General features: G+C 35.2%; 1 protein-coding gene across 1 annotated transcript; it reads right to left on the bottom strand.

Annotated features, from left to right (window-relative positions):
• Positions 1–15282: 15282 nt before the first annotated feature.
• LOC136840378 (uncharacterized) lies at positions 15283–18597 on the bottom strand. Its single transcript, XM_067107061.1, has 2 exons — positions 18012–18597; positions 15283–15467 (listed from the first exon to the last, which is right to left on the bottom strand). The coding sequence occupies exons 1-2, from the start codon at positions 18595–18597 to the stop codon at positions 15283–15285; spliced, it is 771 nt and encodes a 256-aa protein (XP_066963162.1).
• Positions 18598–24391: the final 5794 nt, after the last annotated feature.

Raw genomic sequence — 24391 nt, 5'->3', positions numbered from 1 at the left:
CCATTACAATCTTGGAAATCATTGGCAGACAAAGTCCTTCATACTCTTCATCCTTACCCCCAAGCGAAGGAGCGCTTTACGCATGGTGGTCCCGCCCAAATGGGTTAACTAGTTTTAAGTACAAAGCAAATCTTGTCCATGGTGTACTCGACAGTCACGGACACTGATTTACCCTCTATTCTTCATACCATAAAAGCCAGTGTTGGTATTATCAGAATGGGTCAACTCTGAAGGATATACAATCCAAGTACCGTAGATGGCCGGCTGATAGAATCCCCTCTAGGACTACAACAGTCTAGTGATAACTAGTCTATTCATTCATTTTAAAATGAAAGGCAAAGAGTAAGGTGTTAAACTTATGTAACACGTACAGAATAAAAAAAAAAAGTCATTTCACGTCAGCACCAATAAAATCCTTTATGAAAGATATACAGGAAACTAGGGCACCCATAAGTTTGCGGATATAAACTTACAGTGATTTAAATGAAGATAGAGCGGGGTACTGAGGAGGGCAACTGGTTAAACATACGAACGTTTTCTCTTAAACACGAATCCTGGAGGCCAAGAACTAAGGGAAAAGTAAAAATAAATTCAAACTAAAAAATCAAAGACGTTTTGTTTCTGAGAACACTTTAGATGTAACAGGAATGCAAAAGTTTAAGGTTTGGTGCATGAAAGACGAAGGCGGCCCGGGAGAGACTCCCAGTGAAAAAGCTGCAAAGAACCTTTTGGGTGGAGCCACTTTTTCCCCAAGACATGGGATACGAACATTCATAAACACACATCTTCAAGAGGCAAGTCATAGAAACTCAATACATCACTCGAATTCTTACATTTTTTTAAAGGATACATTGAAGCAACCGACCATTAAGCTCTCAATTGTTTTAAACACTCCGCACTAAAGTCAAGACAACCTATATATTTAGTTTTATCATAATCAGTCAAAATTGTACACTGGTATTATCTATGCAATGACACTGCAGTCGATTTTATTCTATAGTAACTAGTAAATTACTAAGAAACTTGATTCATCATCCCTCTAGATGTCAACAGCTATGCATAGCTTGATTTCAGATAATGGCACCTATCCAACAACTACATAGTGTTCAGCTGAAGTCCATTTAAGATATATTTTTCAGTGCTTACAATTAATGTTCAGTAGTCATACTGCCATGCTATTAAATACCTCAATTCAGTTAAGATTTCCTCAAAACTAAAATTAAAAACAGTAACAGGAAATAAGCATCAACACATTCTCAAATATTGATAACGGGTACATAAAAGACCACTTGGGTGTTTTACAATTTGCAATAACCCAGTTTAAGCTTTAGCTCTTAATAGTTTTTAAGAATTGTTACTGGGAGGGAAAAACGTTCAAATTCACATATGCATAATTTATTACATTTATTGAAAATTCAAATTACCAATTACACAGGTTAACCATCGAATAAGTGAAGCTTAAAGATAAAGCAGTCATCAGTGCCAGGCTCCATCAATGCCAGGCTCCACCAATGCCAGGCTCCACCATCATTGCCAGGCTCCATGAACTCTTGTGAGGGGTAAAACCAACAAACGAATAACTTAATGATCAATCAATCATCAAAGCCAGGCTCCAATTCTCACATCAGCTCAGCTTGGAAACCTCTTATGGGGGTTAAAACCAAGAAGCGAGTTCCTCACTAAACCAAGTAGTGCTTTCATTGCCTTAAATGCCCATCTCAGAAAGCCTATTCTGCAAATAGAAGAAAACGCCTTGAAAAATGCAAAAGCATCACTTAAGTTACAGATCGTAGGTAATGTTAACTTTGATGAAATGAAGCTTTCCACTTAAGATACCGTACTTACGTTATTCTTTATTATCTCTATTCTTTCTTATTGTAAGTTTCTTATCTGGTCCCAATTTGCCGAAGGAACTCTGTGGACCCGCAGATGTTCCACAGATTTTTGGCATCATAATACGTCAGAGAAGACATTCGAAGAATCGTATGGGTTCTCTGTATTAACTGTCAAGTTCACACTATTATCACACTCAGAAAATAAGTCTTTAATTTTTCTCTGGAAAGGCTATTTTCAGTCCTTTCGATATCAATCTCGGGGCAGCAAATTAGAAGACTCTAAAACCAACATTTTATGTCACTCATCTTAGCTCAGGTAATTGGATACCATCTGTAGTTGGTTTTGTGTTGATTCGTTACTGAAGTATAAAAGGCTGAGTCTAACCAAGAGCGTCTCAACTCCATTAGTGACAGGAGCAAACGGTGCTTCAATCCATCAATTTTCACTACAATCAAATGAAAAATGCATCCAAAAGGTGCTTTGCAGCCAAAACAAAAGAAACTAGGGGTTAAGTAATATTGTGTACTCCAGTATAGTTGCGTGTTGAAAAAAAACAGAAGATTGTCGAGAATAATGCAATATATAATAAAGATACTGCCTTCCATGCAAACGCGTTGGTAACTGCGAAAATAAGGGAAAATGGGAGTTCTTCAAAAAATGAATTTATCTGCGTCCACATTAAGAAGTCAAAAATCCAGTACAATTTCTTATTATGCGCAGAATAAGGACTATGCCGCAGACTTTCAAAACGTCTAAATTAGGGCATAGAGGAGTCAAAACAGAAATAGCCGTAGGGTAGTTGAAGTGGTTTTCAATTTCCTTCACGGAACATTTTCAAACAGCCTTAGCTTCACTAAACGTTAAGTATTCATTAATAAAGAATTTTAATGAAAGGGAATAATTCAGAATGTTGTTTACATCTGTGCCATATTTTATTTAATAACGTCTTTTGTTTTCCATCGCACTGACTTGTTATCCGCAAAGTTGGCCACCACGGGTTCGCATATACAGTTTATTATTATATATATACTATATATATATATATATATTACTATATATATATATATATATATATAATGTCTATTTTAATTATTATGAATAAATTTGCTAAAAAGAGATTACGTAAAACTTCCTTAGGTAGCATGTAGTCCCTAGACTGTAAGACTAAGTAACTGAACATTAGCCTCAGAAAAGGCGAGAAGCAGGAACGGAAATGAATAAATGATATAGACTTTTGGGCAGCTGAACTGGAATGTAAGGATAAAATTTTGAATATAATTGTTACTTGTGTTGAAACGCCGAATCGGATAAATACATTACAGACAAACGATAGACTAACGAGATTTAATGATGTAAACAACGATGGTATTGTCATGATTATTAAAATGGCAAAGAAAACAAATTGTTCAACTGATCCGATGCCAAATCTGAGCTTTTGGGGTTGAAAAATGTTCGCGCTTAGTATAACAGTGAAAGTTATAAATGTCAGTATGTCTATATGCAAGTTCCCTATAGCTAAGAAAGTGGCTGTTATTAAACAACTTAGTCATCAAAGCTGAGCTTCATACTGGGTTCTTCCGAGTTTATTTTTTATGTCCAAAATGTTAGAATGTGTAATTCTTGAACAGATAATTAGTTATCTGGAAAGGGTAAATGCTTTACTGGACAGTCAGTCGGCTTATAGACACTTATATCCTACAGAAACCGCTGTAAGTTCTAAGTAAATGGCCTACTAGAAACGATAAATGAAGCAAATGTGGTATTTTGGTGCTGCTCGATCTCAGCGCTGTTTTTGATAGTTATTAATGAACCTCTTTAAAATTTTTGACGATTAATTGGTATTACTAAAGAGATTTTGAGTATTTTAAAAGCTACCTGTTAGACAGAAAATACTGATTACAAATAGGGGACTCACCTTATGACACATTCAGTGAGGAGCTCCTCAAGGCAGTGTATTAGGTCCAATTTCATCTTGTATTATGAAACATGCTGCAGGGACGTAGGGGTAAAATTCAAGCTATTTGCAGATGACACCCAATGATGTCCTCACTAGTGTAAGGAATGGATAACATTTAAGCGGTTGATATTGAATGAAAATAAAACTGAGTTTATGTTGGTAGGAAGGAAAAATGAAATAAGAAACCTTGGTGGTTTTCTGCTTAATATAAATAGAAATACTGTATAGCTTCGATTGCAGACAAAGTACGTGACTTAGGTGCGCTACGAACTGTTATTTGTCTCTCAGTGCTCAAATTAAAATTGTTGTAAGGGTTACCGCACATCATCTTAGAAATATTTTTTCTTTGTTAAAAATGCATTGGAGAGTGTTAATAAAAATCTTTTGATTAAAACCCATGAACAACTGCAGAAAGTGTCTGCCTTGATGCAAATAAATAGTTTTATCGAAGCCAAGAATAATAATGTTGCACCACATGTCAGGACTTAGCCCATATTGTTTAGAGTTGCACTGGTTCCCCATCAAAGCTAGAATAATGTATAAAATATGTGAAATGATTCATCAAGCTGTCATGACTGGGTGTCCAAAATATTTGAATGCACTAATACATCCAATGCATGGAGTCAACACAAGATTATAATACAGTCAAAATGCATGGGTACTGTGAAATCTGCCGCTCCAAGACTATACAATAAGCTCCCACTTGGTATCAGGAAGACTGAAAATATCAAGTCGTTCAAGAAAAATTAAAGACGACTTTTTCTGAGTGCGATGACAGTGTGGATTTGACAGTTAATTAATAGGGAGTACGCAATCCAATCAATAAAAAGAAAGAATGCCGTTATGTTTGAAGTTTGTTTACAGAGGTTTCGTTGAGTGGGACCTTAGGAAAAAACAGTAAACATTAATATTTTTTTCTGCGTGATAATACGTAATACACCGAAAAATATTCACTGTCTTGTTCGTTGAATTACTGATCAAAGTTTTCTGTTATTATACAAGAGGCTAATTTTATCAAGAACCGAGAAGTCATAAAACGAAGAATCAGCCAATAATTAACGTGAAAACATCAACAAATTCGTTTAAAGTTTCCCTTAAACAAAACCAAGGACGTCGTACTCTTCCGCATAAATCGTCAAGTTTCAAGACAGGTGAATCCATGGTCCTTGATGGTAACGCAGGCAGTAACGGGGTTCTCGGCAAGCAAGTCTACCAGTTGGCGTTTGATTCTGGGAGAGTCAAAGTTTATAACGTTATCCTGTTCGTGTTTTTGGCGGTTCCTCGTTACTTGTGCAGTCGGAAGTAACTCTGTACCAGTTGATATTGCTTCTGGAATTCGGTTGCGTGATTGATGGTGTACCTTTAGTTGTGGCAATTCTCCCATGCTCTGTGAAGGCTAAGTTTCATTACTTTCATATTTTTGTTCGTTTTTCGTGACTTTAAGTTCATAGTTTTTCTTATTATTGCAAGGGTTCATGGGTATGGTTATTGAACAATTGGTTGTTACAGCAGGGTTTTTTTCTTTTAAAGGTTAGATTTTTAAAGTTTTATTGACTGAATTGTACATTTTAGGGTTTAATGTCATGTTTTCCTTGAATTTTTATTCGGAAGAAATGTTACAACTTTTGCAGCTTTTTTGTGGACAGCATTATTTGATTTGAATTTTTTCGTCTATTCTTTTATTAAGTTATAAGCATTTCCCTATTTTTCGCTTCTAGACTATAAAACTAGTAAGTAGTTTTATTTACTTTTGCAGTACAAAATAGCTTTCAGGGCCAGGAGATCAGATGGTATGTGAAGCTTGGTATTAAATTTAAAATGTACTTAGAAATGAAGTGCCTGTTAAAAGCTTTAATTTATTAAAGCAAATCCTTTATCTTTTTTGCTGCAAAATTAGCCTTGTCTTGTAAACTCCTTCCAGCTTTTTTTGACATTCTATTAAAGCATTTCAGCTAAACTTTACTTTGTGAGAAATTTACATTTCGTGTAAAAATAAACTTGTGTAAATAAGAGTCTATATTCTCCAGCCAGAAAGTTCCTTCCAGCTACTCAAAACTTTAGCTTTACTTTCTTAAACTTTGGCTTGCCTGTAAATCCTTGAAAGCTTTTTTGTGTAAATTTGCTTTTCTTTGTGTAAATTTTTACCTCCACTTGCCCCTACAGGGCGGTTTCCTTTTAGGGGTGTAAGGCCTTTAGCTTTATCGCCCTGTCCTTTACCTTTCGGCGGAAGTGCATGGGAGGTTCTTTTATTTCTCAAAATGTTCACCTTTGGTGATAAATCCTTTAGCTTTACTCAGTTTTACTTTTTTAAATTAATTTACCTTGACTTGTATAAAGATTTTTTTCAAAGCCTTTGAGGGGTTTTATTTGCGATCTAACGTATAAAACGTTTTTTTCATTCCTCCCTTTTTAGTGCAATTTTTTATAACTGTTTTTTTACACTTTTTGTCTTTATACTTTTTAAAGCTTTGCAATTGTTTTATATCGTTTTATCTGCCTTCTATTTTGTAAAAGTTATTTTACATTTGTTTTATTAAAGCAATACATGCGTTAATAAGTTGATTTTTAACTTTTGCAGATTTGTTTAATCAAAAGTTACAATAATTAACGTCAAAATTTTCCTTATGAGGTTTCTCAAACCCCAAGAACGGGTTAATATCCTCGTGTTTTGGCTTAATAAAATAAGGTTGTATTTATAATGTACAAAAATTTTAAATTTTTACTTTTTTTTTTTTATACCCGCCGGTATCAAGCGGTAGATCTAACGTAATCTTAACATATTTCATGCTTTTTGTTACATAGGCGCCACTTTTCTTTTAATCCCGTTTTCCAAACTGATAGTGCAATAATTTGTTTTTTTGCATCGTACCTTATAAATTTTGAGATTTAAAGTAACGTAAGTTTTATATTTAGAATTAATCTGGAGTTTTGCAATTACTTTTGTAGTAAGGTAGTTAACGTAATTAAATGTTTGAGATTTTAGTTAATGTGTTTTAAGACCCATTTTTCAAACTCAGAAAAAATAAATTTTTTAATTTTGTACATTGTTTTAAAAACTAATTTTAGTTTGTTTTAAACTTTTACGTTACTTTTTAAATTTTAAATTTAAAAACTTCAAGATTTAAACTAAGTTACAGCTGCTGTTGATAGTTGAAATATTTTACCTTAAGCGAAACTCGTGCTAATCATACAATGAACAAGCCTATGGTTTTTACTAGTGTACAGTTGACAGATACGATAAAATCGTTGAGTGATGCCAGAACGTCCTATGCTCATATCAAACATGGCAAACTGACTTGTCATTTTGCTCGGCAGCTCTAAATGGACGCGAATGGGTTTCTCTGAACGTGCCATTTAATTGTTAGCGCTTTTTGGTGCCTCCTTTTCATTGGTTTGCTTTTATTTATTTTCCTTAGTAAAAGGCTTTGTTGTGAAAGGGTTTTTGGTTGGTTGGTCTGTTCAGAAGCAAAATTGGATCTATCGGGTGAAGGTTTGGGAGTTGGTTGTTATGTATAAAACAAATTGGATCTATCTGAAAGGCTTAAATTCATTTAAATTTTATTTTTACTGACAAATTTACCGTGGTTTTAATTGTTGAAAGTACAAACTTCATTTCTGCCGTAGTTTTTTTTGCTTTACAGGCTGGAAAGTTTTATTGCAACTCCAGTGTTCGTTGCTTTTAGAAACAATATTTTTCGAGTTATTCAACTCCGGTGTTCGTTGCTTTTACAACAATATTTGCAGAGGTGAGACAGGAGCCTGGTGTTACCGATATACTGCACACAGTTATTCAAGAATGTTAGTTGCTTTTACAAAATATATTTTAATGAAGTGAGACAGGAGCCTGGCGTGTTAATATATTGCACTTCATGCCAAAAGTTGTATTGCTTGGATTAAAAGGTGTAATTAGTTAACTGATTTTTCAATAAAGATCACATGTAAATATGAACGTCCTTACCTTCACTAACAAAGTGCAGATTTAGGTTTTCTTTCCGTAAATTCCGTAGATTCCGGAAATTGTAAAAACTTGTGCAGTTTACCTTGGCTGGGTGGAGTCGTAAACTCCTCAGGGTTTTACAATACCGGTATAAAGTGGCTAAATGTAACCTAGAAGACCATAGGTAAAGCATAATGTTCCTTCAGTTAGTAATATTTACGGAAATGTTACTTTTTAATACCTGAGATTGTTTTTTAGTTTATTCTGGTGTATATGGTAAATTACCCAAGCAAATTATTTGAATCTTCGAGAATCGCAAACTGTGATGGATTGATTTGTTGAATGGAATCCTGAGCCCATTAATGGTAAATAATTGTTCGAACAAAGCAACTGAAGGCAGTCGCCAAGGCACTCTTAAGCCTTATCAATACCTAAACCAAACCTAAACTATCTGGGGACTTGATCCTTGGCCAAACAATTTCCTGGGAGAAGAATTAAATTATCTTTAGACAGTTATCAGGTTTTTGTGAAGCAATTTTTTTGAGAGTTTTATACTGGGCAATATCCCAGTCGGTTGTTAGTCTTAATGATCATGGTTACAATGTTCAGCTAAACTAGATTAAAGTAATTGGAGCGTTCTTAATATTTTAAAGTGATAAAGTGAAATCGGTGAAATCCAACGGTTTAGTCAAAACCGTTCTCATTTGAGTGCCACTACCGTGATAGGGCGTCACTTTTCTCTCAGGGTATTATAAATTGAAAAATATTGGTTTACATTCCTGGATATTTTTCATAAGACAATGACACTAAACACCAGACGTACGGTTTGATAAGTAGTACGTAAAATTGATGAATGAAACGATGAGCACTGAAGACAATTCATTTATTTTATAAGTTTTTCGCTCAAAATTTAAGCATTATATAACTGTCAATTGGCCTTGAAACTGCTAAGAAATATAATTACAGAATTAACATGGATTACGAAAATATGCGAAGTTTAGTTTTTACAGAATTCCTTGAACCGATCATGCTGTTATGACAAGGTATGTACCTCATTCCAGTTAAGTTGAATTCGTGTCAGTTGTGAATATACTATCACTGATTTGTTGCAACATTACTTTTATAAATTTCCTTAATCCTTGAAAATTAAAATTTCAAATGTTGGGTTTTAAGGTAAATGTTTTGTCAAACGAGAAGGGCTTTCATCTACGCCGGGGTGATATTTTAAGTTAGAGTAATAACGATTTCAATAGATAAACGTTTATTTTGAACGTAGTGGAAGATGATTAATGGAACGTGGCAAGTGCACGGTTGACTTGCATCCATGTCATAAAACAACCGGATTTTTTAGTTTTTCGACTATTGTCAAGTAGCAGCCAAAACTATTCTCGAATCCTCTGAACCCTGACCCGCCTCTGAGGCAGTTCTCGCGTCATTCCATGATGAGACAACAACCACAAGGAATATGAGGGCATGCTTGCGTTTGATCTGTTTTGATATAGTAACTGCCAGTTGTATTTAAATTCTTTTACTCAGCTATGTTAAATTATTAAAAAGGATTAGCTTACAGCCTTTGAGACCATAAGAATATAAGAACAGTAACGTTAAAATTCAAATTCAGATGATTTGACGACATATGTATACATCCAATGGGGTTTATCAACAAGCTGGTACACCCTCCTAAATATTTTACTACACCGTTCGCCTTTCGAGGTTACTCGTTCCAACAGAAACTAGTTAACTTCTTCGTATTTCTTGGAACCATATTGTTAAGCAAATAACACACCTGCTTAGGAACGGTATCAAAACTTGTATCCCTAAATTCTGAATGTTCAGTACAGTATAATGCATGGTAACATAATGTATGAGAGTTTGGCTCGTTACATGATTTACTTGGAAAATCATTACCGTCACCAGTACATTCCCATGAATACTTGTATCCTAACCTTAACCTCATTATAAATGTTAATTTTAGAAAAAGCTTTGCCATAGGAAGAACGGGTATTTACAGATACATGCAAATAATGTCTCATGCTATTACTGCCCCCTGCTGAAATCCTTTCAGCGTTATCAACAACAACAACAGTACCGACAGGTTTTACATGTTGCATTTTTTGCTAGTTTGTCAGCAACTTTAAACTTAAAACCATTTGAGAAGGTATCCAGTAAAATTCGACAAAAACCACTTCGTTTTGTCTCAAATTAAAACCTTACATTGGTATACCAGATCAGCATTACAAGGTCCTTTACAATTCAGTGCAAGCAAAAAACACGGAGTCTACAAAAATATACACCTCGCTTAATTTTACCTGCGACAGTTTTTAGTCCTTCGTGAATTGCATGTAACTCGGCTGTTGTTGTAGAGTTATTATCCTGCATTCTTTTAGACTTATTCATCTCGCCAATAAATGTTTTATCACCAAATTCTCGTATGACAACTCCACATTCAGCCTTCACTTCATTAACAGACCCATCACAATATACTCTCCACTCCTTTTACCTTACCTCCGTTCATATTCTCTTTTACCTTGCTTTCCACCCTCCCCTAACAATGTTTCCTCCTGTTACACCTTTACAACCTCCTTTAATCTCAATTTTCCTTTCAGAGCTGAATGACCTCAGGTCCTAGTGCTTGGCCTCCGGCCTAAATTATACAATGTCCGTGAATAGCTGTTAGCTCGAATTGGAGCATTAAACCTTCGTGATAACTTTATTCCCATACTTCTTTCCCCTCTTCTTATCATTCGAACAACAATAGAGACGATTTCTCGAAAAGCTCCATACTCCCAGCGTAGTTTGGTCGAAAGGAGGGTCTTGGGGGGAGGGGGCCGGTGGTTGAAAAAGCGATGCCAAATGTGGACTTACTCGTTGTGCAAATAAGGCTATGCTGATTACTGCCGCTTCGATTCTTAAAAAGGCTTTATTTAAGAAACCAACGTCATAACTGAGGGCTTTTTTATGATATCTTACATGGTGAATAGGAACAATTATAGTTTTGGCTGTTGCATCTTTGCTAATTAACCCATTCCATGAAAGTACCTCGGTCAAGGTACAAGGAACAATGGTTATCTAAAAACCAAGCATCAGCGCTCAAAAATGAATAATAAATTAATGAGTTTAATTCCTAAAGGTAGACCAATGTAACTGCAAATGATAAAACAATGAAGCATAGTAAAACTATAGCATAAAATAATGAAAAATTTATAAAACTTTGTCATTGAAAAATTAAAAGAAATCTGAGCTGTTGAGAGAGAGAGAGACCATTTTCGTGTAGAAAGATTATTTCTCAAATGGCATTTGTGCAATCGTGAACCAAATTCGACAATACGTACAACTCCAAGAAAAAACCAGAGAAATTAAAGACCCATCGACGATTAAAAGAAAAAAGGACATCCCAATAATTACATAAGTGATGGTAAGAACACCAATATTATGAACTCATTTAAAGGAGGGGGAGACAATCTTTTGATAGTTAATATTTAAATTTCATTTAATTTAGCTCGACATATCTTCATTTATGATGATAACGTTTCTAAAGAAGGGTTACTAAACTCAGTTGCTTACAAGAGAAACAAAACCAGGAAATACCAAAGTGAATAACAGGTTAGGTCTTAGGAAGGAAAGGGTATCCAGATAACTAGTCAAGTATCATTGGAAACGGAGATATGTCAACGCTGTAACAACAATTTGGGGTCCAATTGACCAAATATGCTCAAGGCTACAAAGCAGATTTAATTCCATTCTCATTAATTCTGTCCTGGTACTCGTTGTATATCCCAATATGACTGTCGTGGCTTTGTTTTCGATAAACTCTAATTTATAAAGTTCCTTCTCTGAATATCTTAACAATACAGGCGTTGCATAATCGATAACTGAGCGCACGGTACTAAATATAAGCCATACGTAAAACCGGAATGCCTGCTCCATTACTTCTCTTTTCAAGCACGTGTAATGATTTGAGTCTTGCCAGACAAGATTTTCCAACGTAGTTTATCTCGAACATGGTCTTTAAAACTTGCATACATTCCGAGGTAGTCGACTATCTCTGATACCTTCCCATTAAATAAAAAAAAGAACTATCTGTCCGTCAGAAAGTATGATTTTGCTCTTATTTTCATTTATAACCAAACCCATATGCAGACAAGTTTTGCGGCTCCGCCATTGTTAATGACAAAGTAGCATAAGAATCACATTGTATAAGAATATCATCAGCATAAATTACAATATCAGTACCTCTTGGAAATGTGTGGCTTTCAATTTTGTCCATCAATAAAGTAGGGGCTTAATGCTCCACCTTGTGTTGTACCCTTAGATTCATGACCCCGGAACCACACTTTGGCTTTCCTTCTAGTTAGATAGCTCTGTATCCACTTTAACAATAAACCTTTCACTCATTTATTTGCCCTATCAAAGGCAGCCTTAAGGTCTACAAAAGCCATACATCTGGCCCTGTTATTGCTTAGTACATTAATAACATAATCCGTTGTACCCTTATTTTTTTCTAAAACCAAACAAATTACTAGAGAGCTGTTCTCCAGTAACATAAAGTAAGCTTTTTAAAACAGTCTTTCCACTAATTTGCAGAAACTATACCAGCGATATAGGCCGATACTCTCCATTACTTTTAGGAACAGGAATCATGAAAGCCATCTTCCATTTTACAGGTAACCTGCCATTTGCATAGGACAAATTAATTAAATCCAGTAGCGGACTATCATCCATTGCAGTCAAAAAGTTAATTATATCATATGTTACTCTGTCCATACCTGGGACAGTAGACTTTCCTCGCTTGATAGCACACAAAAATTCATTTCTAGTAAAGGATAGATAAGTCTCATCTCTTATCCCTGCTTGCATTTCCACCAAACGCTGCCTTTTAGGCGACCTGTTCTTCAAACATGCCTGAGTGTTTACAGGAAGGCTGTTGAAACTAGAAGTATCTGACCACTTTTTCATTAATTCATCAGCCTTACCCTGAGGGTCCGGATGAACAGCATTTTTTCGTTTAACTCCTCTTACCTTGTTAACCTCGTTCCATGCACCATCTAGAAATTCTATTAAAGAAATCTCTTTCAGAAAACCGTTTCAGTAATTCCCTCTTACTCCTTTTCGTGTTTCTGACGTTCCTTCAGCTATCTGGATCATAGTTTCCCTATTTTGATCACCATTAGGATTTAGACTCCATTTCTTTTGTGCCTTTCTTAATATAACAGTCTACTCCAACCGTGAACAACTGTATCCTTTATCATCATAATACTTATTTTGGTTACAGGCAGGCTCTCGTATAATTTTCTTTAGCCGTATGCAGAGTATCGTCAATAACACTGAGGTGGTAATCAAAGTTTTTATTTTCATCATTACCATGTCCTTCTGCTCTCATAAAATCTTTGTACCATTCATGAACTTTATTCATCAGTTTCACCTTTTCTTGTGCCCTCAAGATATCTTTTTCCCTAGTGAAGTTAAAAGCTAATTTCCCTGTATTTACAGTTAAACAAATTCCAAAATGATCAGTAAGCAATTTGCCCACAACAAATGCGTCTGCTTCATATTCTGCCATATTGAAAAGCAAAGCATAATCAAGTCTTCCATCGAACGTTATTCATGGAATTCAGATATTATTCAAAGAACACCCATTTCTATTTTGGCATCCAGCAGTACCTAGATTTTCATGACGAACATTCAAATCACGTCTAGCCAAGACTGAACAGTCCTCGTAATAACGGCGATGAATGAGCAGTTTTCCTATTCCTTAATTTTTAATACTGTAGAAACGCATTGACATTTCCTTATACAATATGGTTGTATACTGGGTTAAGAATGAAATGGAAGATTCTAAATAAAGGTTTTGATAATCAGAGTGCATTTGACATAATATGACAACGTATTATTAGCTTATTATTACTTAAATATCATAGCGTTTATGCTCTTTATAGCTTTTACACTACTAACAATACCACAAAGTTCATTAACATACCAAAAGACAAGTGTTCAAACGTTTAAGTGGCCAACAATGATAAAATAGTTTGTGCTGTTACCGTAACACCGTCAGATACTCGATTGGTGAGGGGATTAGCCAAATCTGCACAGCAGAAGACATTGACAGATAGTGAAAATATAAAAAGTATTACACTCACTTCCTTGTCATTTCAAGGTACTTAAATCAAGCTTTATTGTTCGAAACATTTTATTAGGAAATGAGCTGAGGTGATTGGAATAAAAAATGAAATGAATTATAATTTTGGTGAAAATGTTATGTATATTCAGCAGTCCATTTTGGAGATATATAATTTTTAATGAAAACTTCACTTTATGGATTTAATATAATACTAAAGAAACGAGCAAGTTATTTAGGTAATTTCGTAGTATTCAGTTTCAGTTCCCTCTGTTTTCCTTTCGTTCTAGTTCAATTATTATTCCTGTAAACCTTATCTGTAAGTGCGTGCATATGTGCGTGTCTCTCTTGCTGTTAGGTTTCATGCATCCTTTTGTAATTTGTTTCTCGTTCAGTGGTTTTAGAATGATCTTTCTTATCTGGCGATATCCCGGTCACAGAATAACGTTGGCAGAAGGTTTGCGCAAATGTCGTTAAAATCCTGGAAGGTTTTTTAATACCTATAGAACAGAAACTCGAATGAATCTTCATTAACAAGCAACTTGAAATGGAGATGATTGAGGCCGTTGGCCGCCATCAGTGTCATGGAATACCTTCCGGTGCTGATTAAGAGCCAAGTCGATAATTGGCTAATTTATTCTCCAATACAGATGTCTTTCGCCTTAGTTGCCAAGCAAGGCCACAGGTGAATAAAGCCGCCTAGTGATGTAAATTAAGAACCTAACTATAATTAGTTCAAATTAACATAAAATTTATTCAGAAAGTTATGTAATAAAACGTGCACATTCATTGTTGTAACGTTAAAACTAAACGAACATTCTAATAACGATATTCTATAAACTGAAATAATATGGAAAGACATACGCATAAAAAAGGTGGTATGTCTTTTCATCCGACGTCATTTCGTCCAACGTCACTTCGTCCATGTTTTTTGGTCCTACGTCTTTTTGTCCGAATTTTTTTTTTTTTTCCAACTTTTTGTCCAATTTATCATGATCTCTAGGAAATAAACTCAGTAAAAAAAGGGAGTGAATATAAGAGCAAAAGATCTTTGAAAATTTTATTGATAGGATACAAGTAAAATACAGTGGAAAAATGTATTAAAAAAAGTCATTTAAGAAAAGTTATAAGATATAACTAATAGCTTATTATGATTACTTAAATTGATGCAAATTATATGCCACATTGCTCAAAAAATAAATTTTTCTTGTTGAACCATATTCAGTGACCAATCTTTTGAGGCATTCAGTTATTTTTTTTTTATATCGCGTACATGAATTTGACAAATTCCCCCCCTGAGAATTTGAGTCTTTTTACCTTCAACGAACCCTTCCTCTTCCCTCAGAGTTGTGATTAATTTCCAAATGTTCAAGTATGCTCCATCGGCCAAACAGTTTATCGCAGAATGAAACCCCTCTGCAGCATTATTTGTACTTGCTAGATCTTGAAGAATACGCTGATTAACATTCCATACAGCGATCGGGAATGTACTGTAGGTGGTTCTCTCCTTCGTCTAGCACCACGTCCTCTCACAATGCCTATGTAAGCCAAGTCGAAGTAAGTGATGAATTCAGCAGGCATTTCTTCATCATCTAGTAAATCTTCATAAGCCTCTTCTAATGCTGAAAAACATAGAATTTTAAGACAGAATTCAGTCTAGATTGTATTTTTCTTTGAGCCCTAAATCTGTAATTTTTAGAAACACTGATTGGCTCAAATGAAACAAAAATGCCACAACAGATGAGTTAAGGAATGATGAATTAATTGCTTCGTGCACCGTAATCTCGAAATCTGCCATGATTCAAGCGTATCTGCATTAGGTTGCATACTTTTCAATTGCTCAAAAAATAAATCGTATGTCTGCTTTGTTTTACTCGGCAGTAATGCAAAGACCCGTGGAAAAGTGCTACCTTTAACTTGTACATAAATGCAAAACAGTTGAAACCACTGTTCTGACACAGTTTTGAAGGTTCCATCACATGACCAATGACGATATGATGCAAATACTAGTAAACGCTGTTGATCCTCGACGCCCGAATCATATCTCAGAAACTGTTCGCCATTATCAAGTTTACAATATTCGTCAGGAATTTCAAAACCAGGTCTAGCCGCTGGATTAGCTGGAAACCCAGAATATTTTTGTCGGCACCTTTGAGTAGTCCTTGAAAGTACGAGCAACCTAGGACGTTGAGAGCAAGTATTTTCTGTTAGTTGCGTAAAACTTGGCCGCTATTTTCCGCTGCTTCATGCTTTATTTCGTCCGTTGGTCGACACAGTGAACTTTCCAATTTCGGGATGGACAAATTCAGAAAGTTTACATTAAATTTTAGCAATTTCTATATACAGTACCAGACTTAAGAGAGAGCATGAGTATAATAATTTATCATAAGGTTTTAACAGTGCAATAACAACTTGTAACAGAGAGGAAAAGAGAACAGTAATAACAATCCTTTAGCGAGGTTCGTTAAAGGAAAGGGAACGGTGATGAGATTCCTTTAACGAGGCTTGTTATAGTTTTTTTTAAAGAGTTTATTTACAATTGGGCAAAAATTCGTTGGACAAAAAAATCATCAGACAAATAGACGTAGGACCATAAGACGTGGACAAAATGAAGTCGGACGAAAAGTCGGGTCACGCACAAAAAGATAACGAAAAACAAATGATTGTGTTTTGTCCAAAATTGTACATAGTTATCATGAATGCAGCTGCGAAAGATTACTCAGTATTATTATTTCCTAAGATAAATAGGAATTGATAACCAACGAGATCGTATTTTCGTTTAATGACAACGTTATTAAAGTTGTTCTTATTAAATTTTCTGTATTATAAGATACTGGCATAATAAAAGTTAACTTTCAGCCTCTAAATTTTCATTAATAAGTTCATATTTTACCATGTGAAATCTATTCAGTAAGACGAGAGTTTACACCAAATGTAGTTTTAAATATGCCATACACATCTGTTTGCATGCAGTTGTAAGGCTATGGAGTGGTTAGTTAAAAAACCTAACTATGTAGTATTTCCAGAATTGTGTATTTGAAAGAAGAAATGGTTGTTTTGTATCATAGAATGCAAAAAAAAAAAATGTTACTCGCTTTCTTATTTAAATATTCAGAGTCAGATCTAATTCTTTTATGTGTCAATATTCCAGAAATTGCTGTTGTTTGCCACAGCTCACGTCTGTTAATGCGATTTTTTTCTTTTTGCAGGTATGGATTTATCAGGAAGCAGCCATGACCCAGGCCACTGACGTAAGCCAAATCTGACAGAGGTCATCAAGTTGGAACAGTAAGTCTTGATTCACCCTAATGTGGATTTTCCTTCCTATAATTTCTGCATAGTTCTATTTTGCCTCATCCGTCAAAAATTGTAAAATTTTGGTTTGTTTTGCTCACGTCATCTTTTAAGCTCTATACATTCTCGTGAGTTGAGCTTTTCATGACGAGAGGTTTTTCATTCATAATTTCATCACAATACCACACCATCTTACATGTAATCTCATCAGGTCCTTGTACTGTATATTCCCAGTCTTCAAATATATATATATATATATATATATATATATATATATATATATATATATATATATATATATATATATATATATATATACACATATATATTCTCACTCATATTTTACGTGGGTTTATGCATATGGTCCAGGCGAACCTGTTAAAATATATATATATATATATATATATATATATATATATATATATATATATATATATATATATATATATATATATATATATATATATATATATATATATTACTCACTCATATTTTACGGGTTTAGGTATATGGTCCAGGCGAACCTGTTAAAAAAAAAAAAAAAAATATATATATATATATATATATATATATATATATATATATATATATATATATATATATATATATATGGTATAGACAACTATCCCTGACAATTGTCCCCTAGATAATCGGCCCCCTTTAGAGACAAATCAGGAAAAAACAATTATGGGAGATTAATACTACTAAAACTAATAAAGCTAATGCTTTATTTGTTATTCTTTAAGAAGAATTATTCAATAATACGAGAATGTTAAAAAAAATATATACTAAAAACTGTAAATTGTGGGCTACACATTTCAAAAAGTCCAACACATGGCGGTTCTCGAAGTCTTGTACGATGTTTGCTATACTGACACTAGAATCTAGATAACGCTTCCGTGTAGGCGGCGCTGTATGTCCTGCAAGCATTTGACTGATGGTGACGCTGGTTAGTGCCTGCTCCCTCTTCAACACTTCAAGACATTTCCATATATTTGGATGGAAGGAAGTAATGCTCGCTTGCATATGGTCATGCCATCCTTCCAATGAGTTGTTAGTACGAGGTATATCGTCAACTACAAGATCATACATATTCCACGTGCTAACAGGGAAACGTGGGGTTCGCCTGGCATGTCGACGTTTTCTGCTAATATATGTATCTTCGAAGTAGTCTATGACAGGATCAGTTTCAGGTGGCAAAGTCTCTTGCAGTGTCTCAAATTCTTCAATCACTGTATCTGGCGAAACAAATGCCAAAGCTGGAATCATACGAATTTGCAGGGCAAAATTAGCGTCAGTTTGGTATTTACTTTGGAGACCCTCATATTGCACCTTGCTGTATATGCTTTGTGATAAGTGGTAGAAACATCCCTTGATTGTTGCGTTAGGGAAGACCTCTTCAATGGCACTCTTAGCAGCTTGTTCATAGTCTATGAGGAAGGTCTTTGGGTTGAGCATAGGACTTATAGTGAAGAGTTGTTGGAGAATGTCTTGATAAGTTGCTCGTTGTTTATTTGGTAGCAGAGCATAAACACAAGGAATGACTCTTTCCGAAGTAAAACAATGAATAGTGCACAGTTGGTAGAACAGCTCCGGCACAACTTGAAACGTCCCATCACCAAGCCAGTTTTTTTCATCCTTTAGTAGACTGATGTTTGTAGATGTGGAAAACACAAGGATACGCTCCTCACTCGATCCACTATCATAAGCAGAAAATCTTCACCATCAGCTGTCATCTTGTACTCTGATGGAATGACTATGTCAGTTAGGTAAAGTTGGACGGAATTGGATGAGGGAAGAGCACAGACAGCTTGTTTGTAGCGCCTTGTTGCACGTCGGATATGTTTTACAGATGGTAGTTAAGTTGAGGCACTTTGATATTGACTGAACTGTTTGGGTAATGATATGCTGTGCGGTCTCTTGGGTGCTAATAGCTCTCCTCTTTATTTCCTGCCGTACAAACAAGACTTCTTGGCGGCATATGTCTGCAGCATGAATGTGATCATTGACATGGCCAGCGACTTCATTTCCACAAACTTTAACTTTGGCTTGACAGTTACTAAGCCGACTTTTCTTACATTCATAAGATATAACATTATTTGCCAATTCTTTCTGCTTCACATAGATGTAGCCATCATAAATAAGCGTCGTTTTACCAAGTTCACTTTGGAGTATTAAATGAAACAAGGGTAAATTGCTATCCATTAAATAACCTAGATTGAACAAGACAAACTCTTTAATTATTACAAGAAGGCAACATGAACAACCTTCAAATATTGCAACTACTCAGACCCACACACAGTTAAATTTTGGGGAAGGAATCCAGAAGGAAACGATCTATATAGACCCTTACCCCGCAGGGGGTTAGTGCCGTCAGTGCACATCATGCGATGCACTGCAGGCATTACTAAAGGTTCTTTGCAGCGTTCCTTCGGCCCCTAGCTGCAACCCCTTTCGATCCTTTTAGTGTACTTCCTTTCATATTCTCTCCCTTCCATCTTGCTTTCCACCTCTCCTCACAATTGATTCATAGTGCAACTGCCAGGTTTTCCTCCTGTTACACCTTTCAAACCTTTTACTGTCAATTTCCTTTTCAGCGCTGAATGACGTCATAGGTCCCAGTGCTTGGCCTTTGACCTGAATTCTATATTCAATTCAATTCCATATAGACCCTTAGTCACCAAAGGGCAAGACAGAAAGGGAAATAACAATCATGCTAGATCTATGACACCAGCTCGAAACCAAAGTAGAGGCATGAGTAACCCCTCTCAAGGGAAACTTTCAGCAGTCACCTGTTATCATTGCCAGGGGAAAGGCCATTAAGCAAATGATTGCCATGGTCCACTTTACTGTAACTATCACAGAATAGCCGGACATAGTGAAAGTTCGTAAAAATAGACCTAACGTAGATCTCAGTCGAGCAAAGCCACAAATTTAATGTATCAACAGAACCAACCAACCTTGGGAGACCCATTAGTAAATTTTCCCACAAACCAGGATACTGGACATTCCTTCCTAATCGAGGAGAAAACCAGGACGTCAGATCTAAGTTAAGCCAAGTAACAAATGTTAACGAAATTAACATAGGGAATAAATCTGATTATAGACCCCTATTTCCTTCATAAGTTGGCTTAAGGAAGCCCACTGCTGGTTCTACTAAAAATGTCATAAGTGAAGAGGTATACCGGGTATATTTCTCCCACATAATTTAGATACCAGTTACAGATTGGTGAATTACTGAGGTTCATGGTAACAATATAAAAATTGCAGGACAAATTAAATTTCCATTTGTGTTGGGAAAAGTCATACTTAAGGAAAATGTTCTGATTGTACGGGGAGTGAAATTGGTATTTGGCCACTTATTAATCTGTTGTCCAACCATGGCCAGAAAAAGTATTACTATTGATGGCCCTACAGAGCTACTTGTTATAAGAGAGAGTTATCAGGCTTCCGGAATTCCTATCTGTAGACTAATTAGAAGAAATCAGACTCAACAGAAGCCTCTGTTAAAAACCATTCTAAAGAAGGAAAATACAGAAGGAAATGATTAGTTATTTAGCATGAATTCTCAACAATTGCTGATAATTTGGAATCCATTCAAGAAACCTATTTAGAGCCAGGAAGGGATTTAATCCTTAACCCCAGAGAAACCACATGGATAGAATGTGCGGTGAATCCAAATTATGGAGGGAAGGAAATTCTAACACTTACAGAAATGCTGCAAGTGCACGGAGTATACCATCCTCATATCAACACAGTCAGGCAGAGCAAAATAGCTTTAGAGATAAGAAACAATCGAGGAGGTAAGCTTAAAAGAAGGAACAGAAATATGACTGGCTGAAGTCTAGTTCATGCCTATAGAAATTGTAGAGAAGAAACTTTAGGTACACTAGTGGCACAGATTAACGAAGAGAACTTCTTCTTTTAACGTGCTTTTTTCCCATTTTTGTATGGGGTAAGCCGAAAACTCAATTTATGAATCAGAGGTGAGAAGAGTCAAAATATGGAGTCACTTGAAAGAGTTAAAAGAAGATTATGCCACAGAAAGACTCATAGATTTGGTGAATGATTACCAACATACAGTTGCCATGGTAGGCGGCACACTTGGAAATACAGACGAGATAACCCATGATTAAGAAAAAAAAAAAAACGGTCTACGCAACTGCTAATAGAGTGGCTCATTCCCAAACGGAGATTATTGAAATGGAGGTTCAAAGAATGGAGAGAGAAGGAATTATAGAACCTTTTAAATCTTGATGGCCTTTCCCACTTTTGTTGATTGCTACGAAGGGCAAAACTTTTAAGGTGGTGATAGATTTTAGGAAATTAAATAAGATAACAGTAACTGACCCATACCCAATACAGTTTATGAGAGATCTGATTACATGTATAGGATCCAAGAAATACTCTGCCAAGGATTCCTACAAATTCTTTTAGATGAAGGAAGCGAACCATTGACTGCTTTTTCCACAAGCGATGGTAGATACCAGTACTTGAGAATGCCCTTTGGTCTTAAGTTTAGTCCAGTAACATTTATAAGACTGATGGAAAAGATTTTTGGTGGATTATTTGGGAAAAGTGTGCATTGTTATATCGATGATTTGATAATAGCCACTGACACGATAGAGAAACACATAAAATTGGTCTGAGATATCCTAAAGAGATTGAGGAAAGCAAATTTAAAGTTAACATTAAAGAAGTTTGCTTTCTTTAGAAGGAAAATAGACTATTTGGGACTTCCTCTAAGTGAAGGAGGTGTTGAAGTGAATGACTTAGAAGTTAAGGCAAGTGAGGAATGTCCTAGACCTCTATGTAGGAAGGATGTGAAATCGTTTTTGGGTTCAGCAGGAATCTATCGAAAGTTTTTGAAGAATTTTACAACTATATCTGCCCCATCAACAGATCTTTTAAAGAATTATGCATCAATTGAATGGAAGGCAAGGAAACAAGAAGCAATCGAAGAAATGAAGGAAAAACTGACAAACCGCTCAGTGTTGGCGTTTCCTGTCTTTAGTAAAGAATTCTCTCTAGCAAAAGAAGCGACCTCTACAGGTATAGAAGCATGTCTGATGCAAAGAAATGATAATCAATATTAGGCTATAGCTTAGTATAGTAGAAAAATGCCCACAGAAGATTACTACCCAGTAACAGAGAAGGAATCCCCAGTGGTCATAGAAATTCTAAAATATATTAGATATGTTATATTTCGCTCAAAGATAACTGTTTTCACTGATCATTCAACTGTCATAAAAATGTTGAAGAACTCGAATTTCTCGGGACGTAGGGCACATTGATCTATGCCAGCCAAAGACTATGAAATTTAACTGAAGTTTGTTGCACCTGATTATGGAGTAGGGGGTGTTTTATTGCAACTGAAAGACAAAAGGGTACAATACAACCAATTTTTTTTATTCACAAATTAAGGTAAAGTTAGAACAAATTTGCGGTTATTGACAAAGAAGCCATGGCTATACGTAATAGTTTGTGTAATTTTATGTTTATGATATATGTCCATGAGATAATCATATACCACTGTGAATTTTTGAAAAGTTTTCAGTTCAGTCCTAAACATACGTTTTGGCACTGAATATTCAAGACTTTTATGCTATGTTCCAGAAAAGGCTGAAATTATATGAACGCCTAATCTCGAAATCCTTTACCAAGTGATGGGTTTGATCTAAAATTTTTGGAAGATGATATTTAGCGGACAAAACAACTGGATGTACCCTTTTATCTTTCAGTTGCAATAAAACGCCCCCTACTCTATAATCAGATGCAACACACTTCAGTTCTACTATACACTTCTATCCACAAATGAAGGGGTCATTGGCATTCATGCACTGTGCGTAATGCTTTTAATACTTAGTCTAATGTCGCAGACCACTTACGTTTAGCAAACATCATCCGTGATACAGGTAGTATATTCAGCAACGGGTTTTACATTGTTATCTTATTTGCATAGCTTTTTACGTACCTCTTCATGACTTAGAGAGAGAGAGAGAGAGAGAGAGAGAGAGAGAGAGAGAGAGAGAGAGAGAGAGAGAGAGAGAGAATATGAAAGGTACACCAAAGGGCCTCTTTCTTCCTTGTTTATTTCAATTACAAGAATGCATATAGATATATATATATATATATATATATATATATATATATATATATATGCATTCTTGTAATTGAAATATATATATATATATATATATATATATATATATATATATATATATATATATATGCATTCTTGTAATTGAATATATATATATATATATATATATATATATATATATATATATATATATATATATATATATATATATATATATATATATATATATGTGTGTGTGTGTGTGTGTGTGTGTGTGTGTGTATGGTGTCCCTGGAGGAGAGACTTATGGGAGGATGCCCCACAGTTTCCAGCCATTGTTTTATCGATGGTACGCAGATGACACTTTCACGCTATTTCGGTACGAACGTGATGTTGATTCACTTTTAGAATTTGCCAATAAAGAGTAAGTCAATATAAAGTTTACCCTGGACAAGATGGCTGACAACAAACTATCCTTTTTGGACCTTCTTGTTGCTATGGATAATCAAGGATTTTACATGAGTTTTTAGGAGAAGAGTTTTACAGGACTGGTTGTGAATTTTTACAGTTCTTTTTTAACTTTAAGAGTAGTGCTAACTCGACACTACTTCACAGGTCTCTTACCCATACATCGAACTGGTTTACTTTTCACCAAGACGTTCTAACTAAATCATTTAAGGATAATTGCTTTTCCTCAAGGTTGTTTTCAAGGGTTCTAAGCAAAATGCCAAATGAAAAGGTAAATGGACCATCTTTTATCCTTACAGCACGAAAATTGAAAATGTATGCTACTTTTCCTTCCTACATATTTCGGAGAAAATGCCTACATATCTTTCAAAAAGTTTTTCCGGTGTGGACCTTCATTTTGTGCACAAGTACTGTAGACATGCCGAGGATGTGATCATGGGACATACACGATGCACGAAGAGACTGCTGAGGGTTTGCACAGACTCACATAGGGGACGTAGTTTTAAAACTGATAGTAAGTTGCCCAACCCTGGACATTTTAACATGAGAAATCACTCAAAAATATGATATGTACAATCTACATAGAGTATAGACGTCATGATTGCTTGAGGAGTAAATAATGAAATTGACTTAAACATTTAAGAATCGCTATCAATATGGAGAGTCCCAACTCTAAATATCTAGTTGTCATCTACACAATTG

This window comes from Macrobrachium rosenbergii, chromosome 7 (assembly GCF_040412425.1).
Source record: "Macrobrachium rosenbergii isolate ZJJX-2024 chromosome 7, ASM4041242v1, whole genome shotgun sequence".
In the NCBI taxonomy this organism is placed as follows: domain Eukaryota; kingdom Metazoa; phylum Arthropoda; class Malacostraca; order Decapoda; family Palaemonidae; genus Macrobrachium; species Macrobrachium rosenbergii.
The sequence above is the reverse complement of the archived record's forward strand: the minus strand, read 5'-3'. Positions and strand labels throughout refer to the sequence as shown.

Bases quoted from the DNA above. Each gene is read 5' to 3' on its own strand.
- LOC136840378 (XM_067107061.1), bottom strand. From the start codon at position 18,597: ATGCTCAACCCAAAGACCTTCCTCATAGACTATGAACAAGCTGCTAAG. The intron at 15,468-18,011 runs GTATAGCAAACA...TATGTTTTTCAG, and splicing joins TTATCTAGATTCTAGTGTCA to CATTAGAAGAGGCTTATGAA.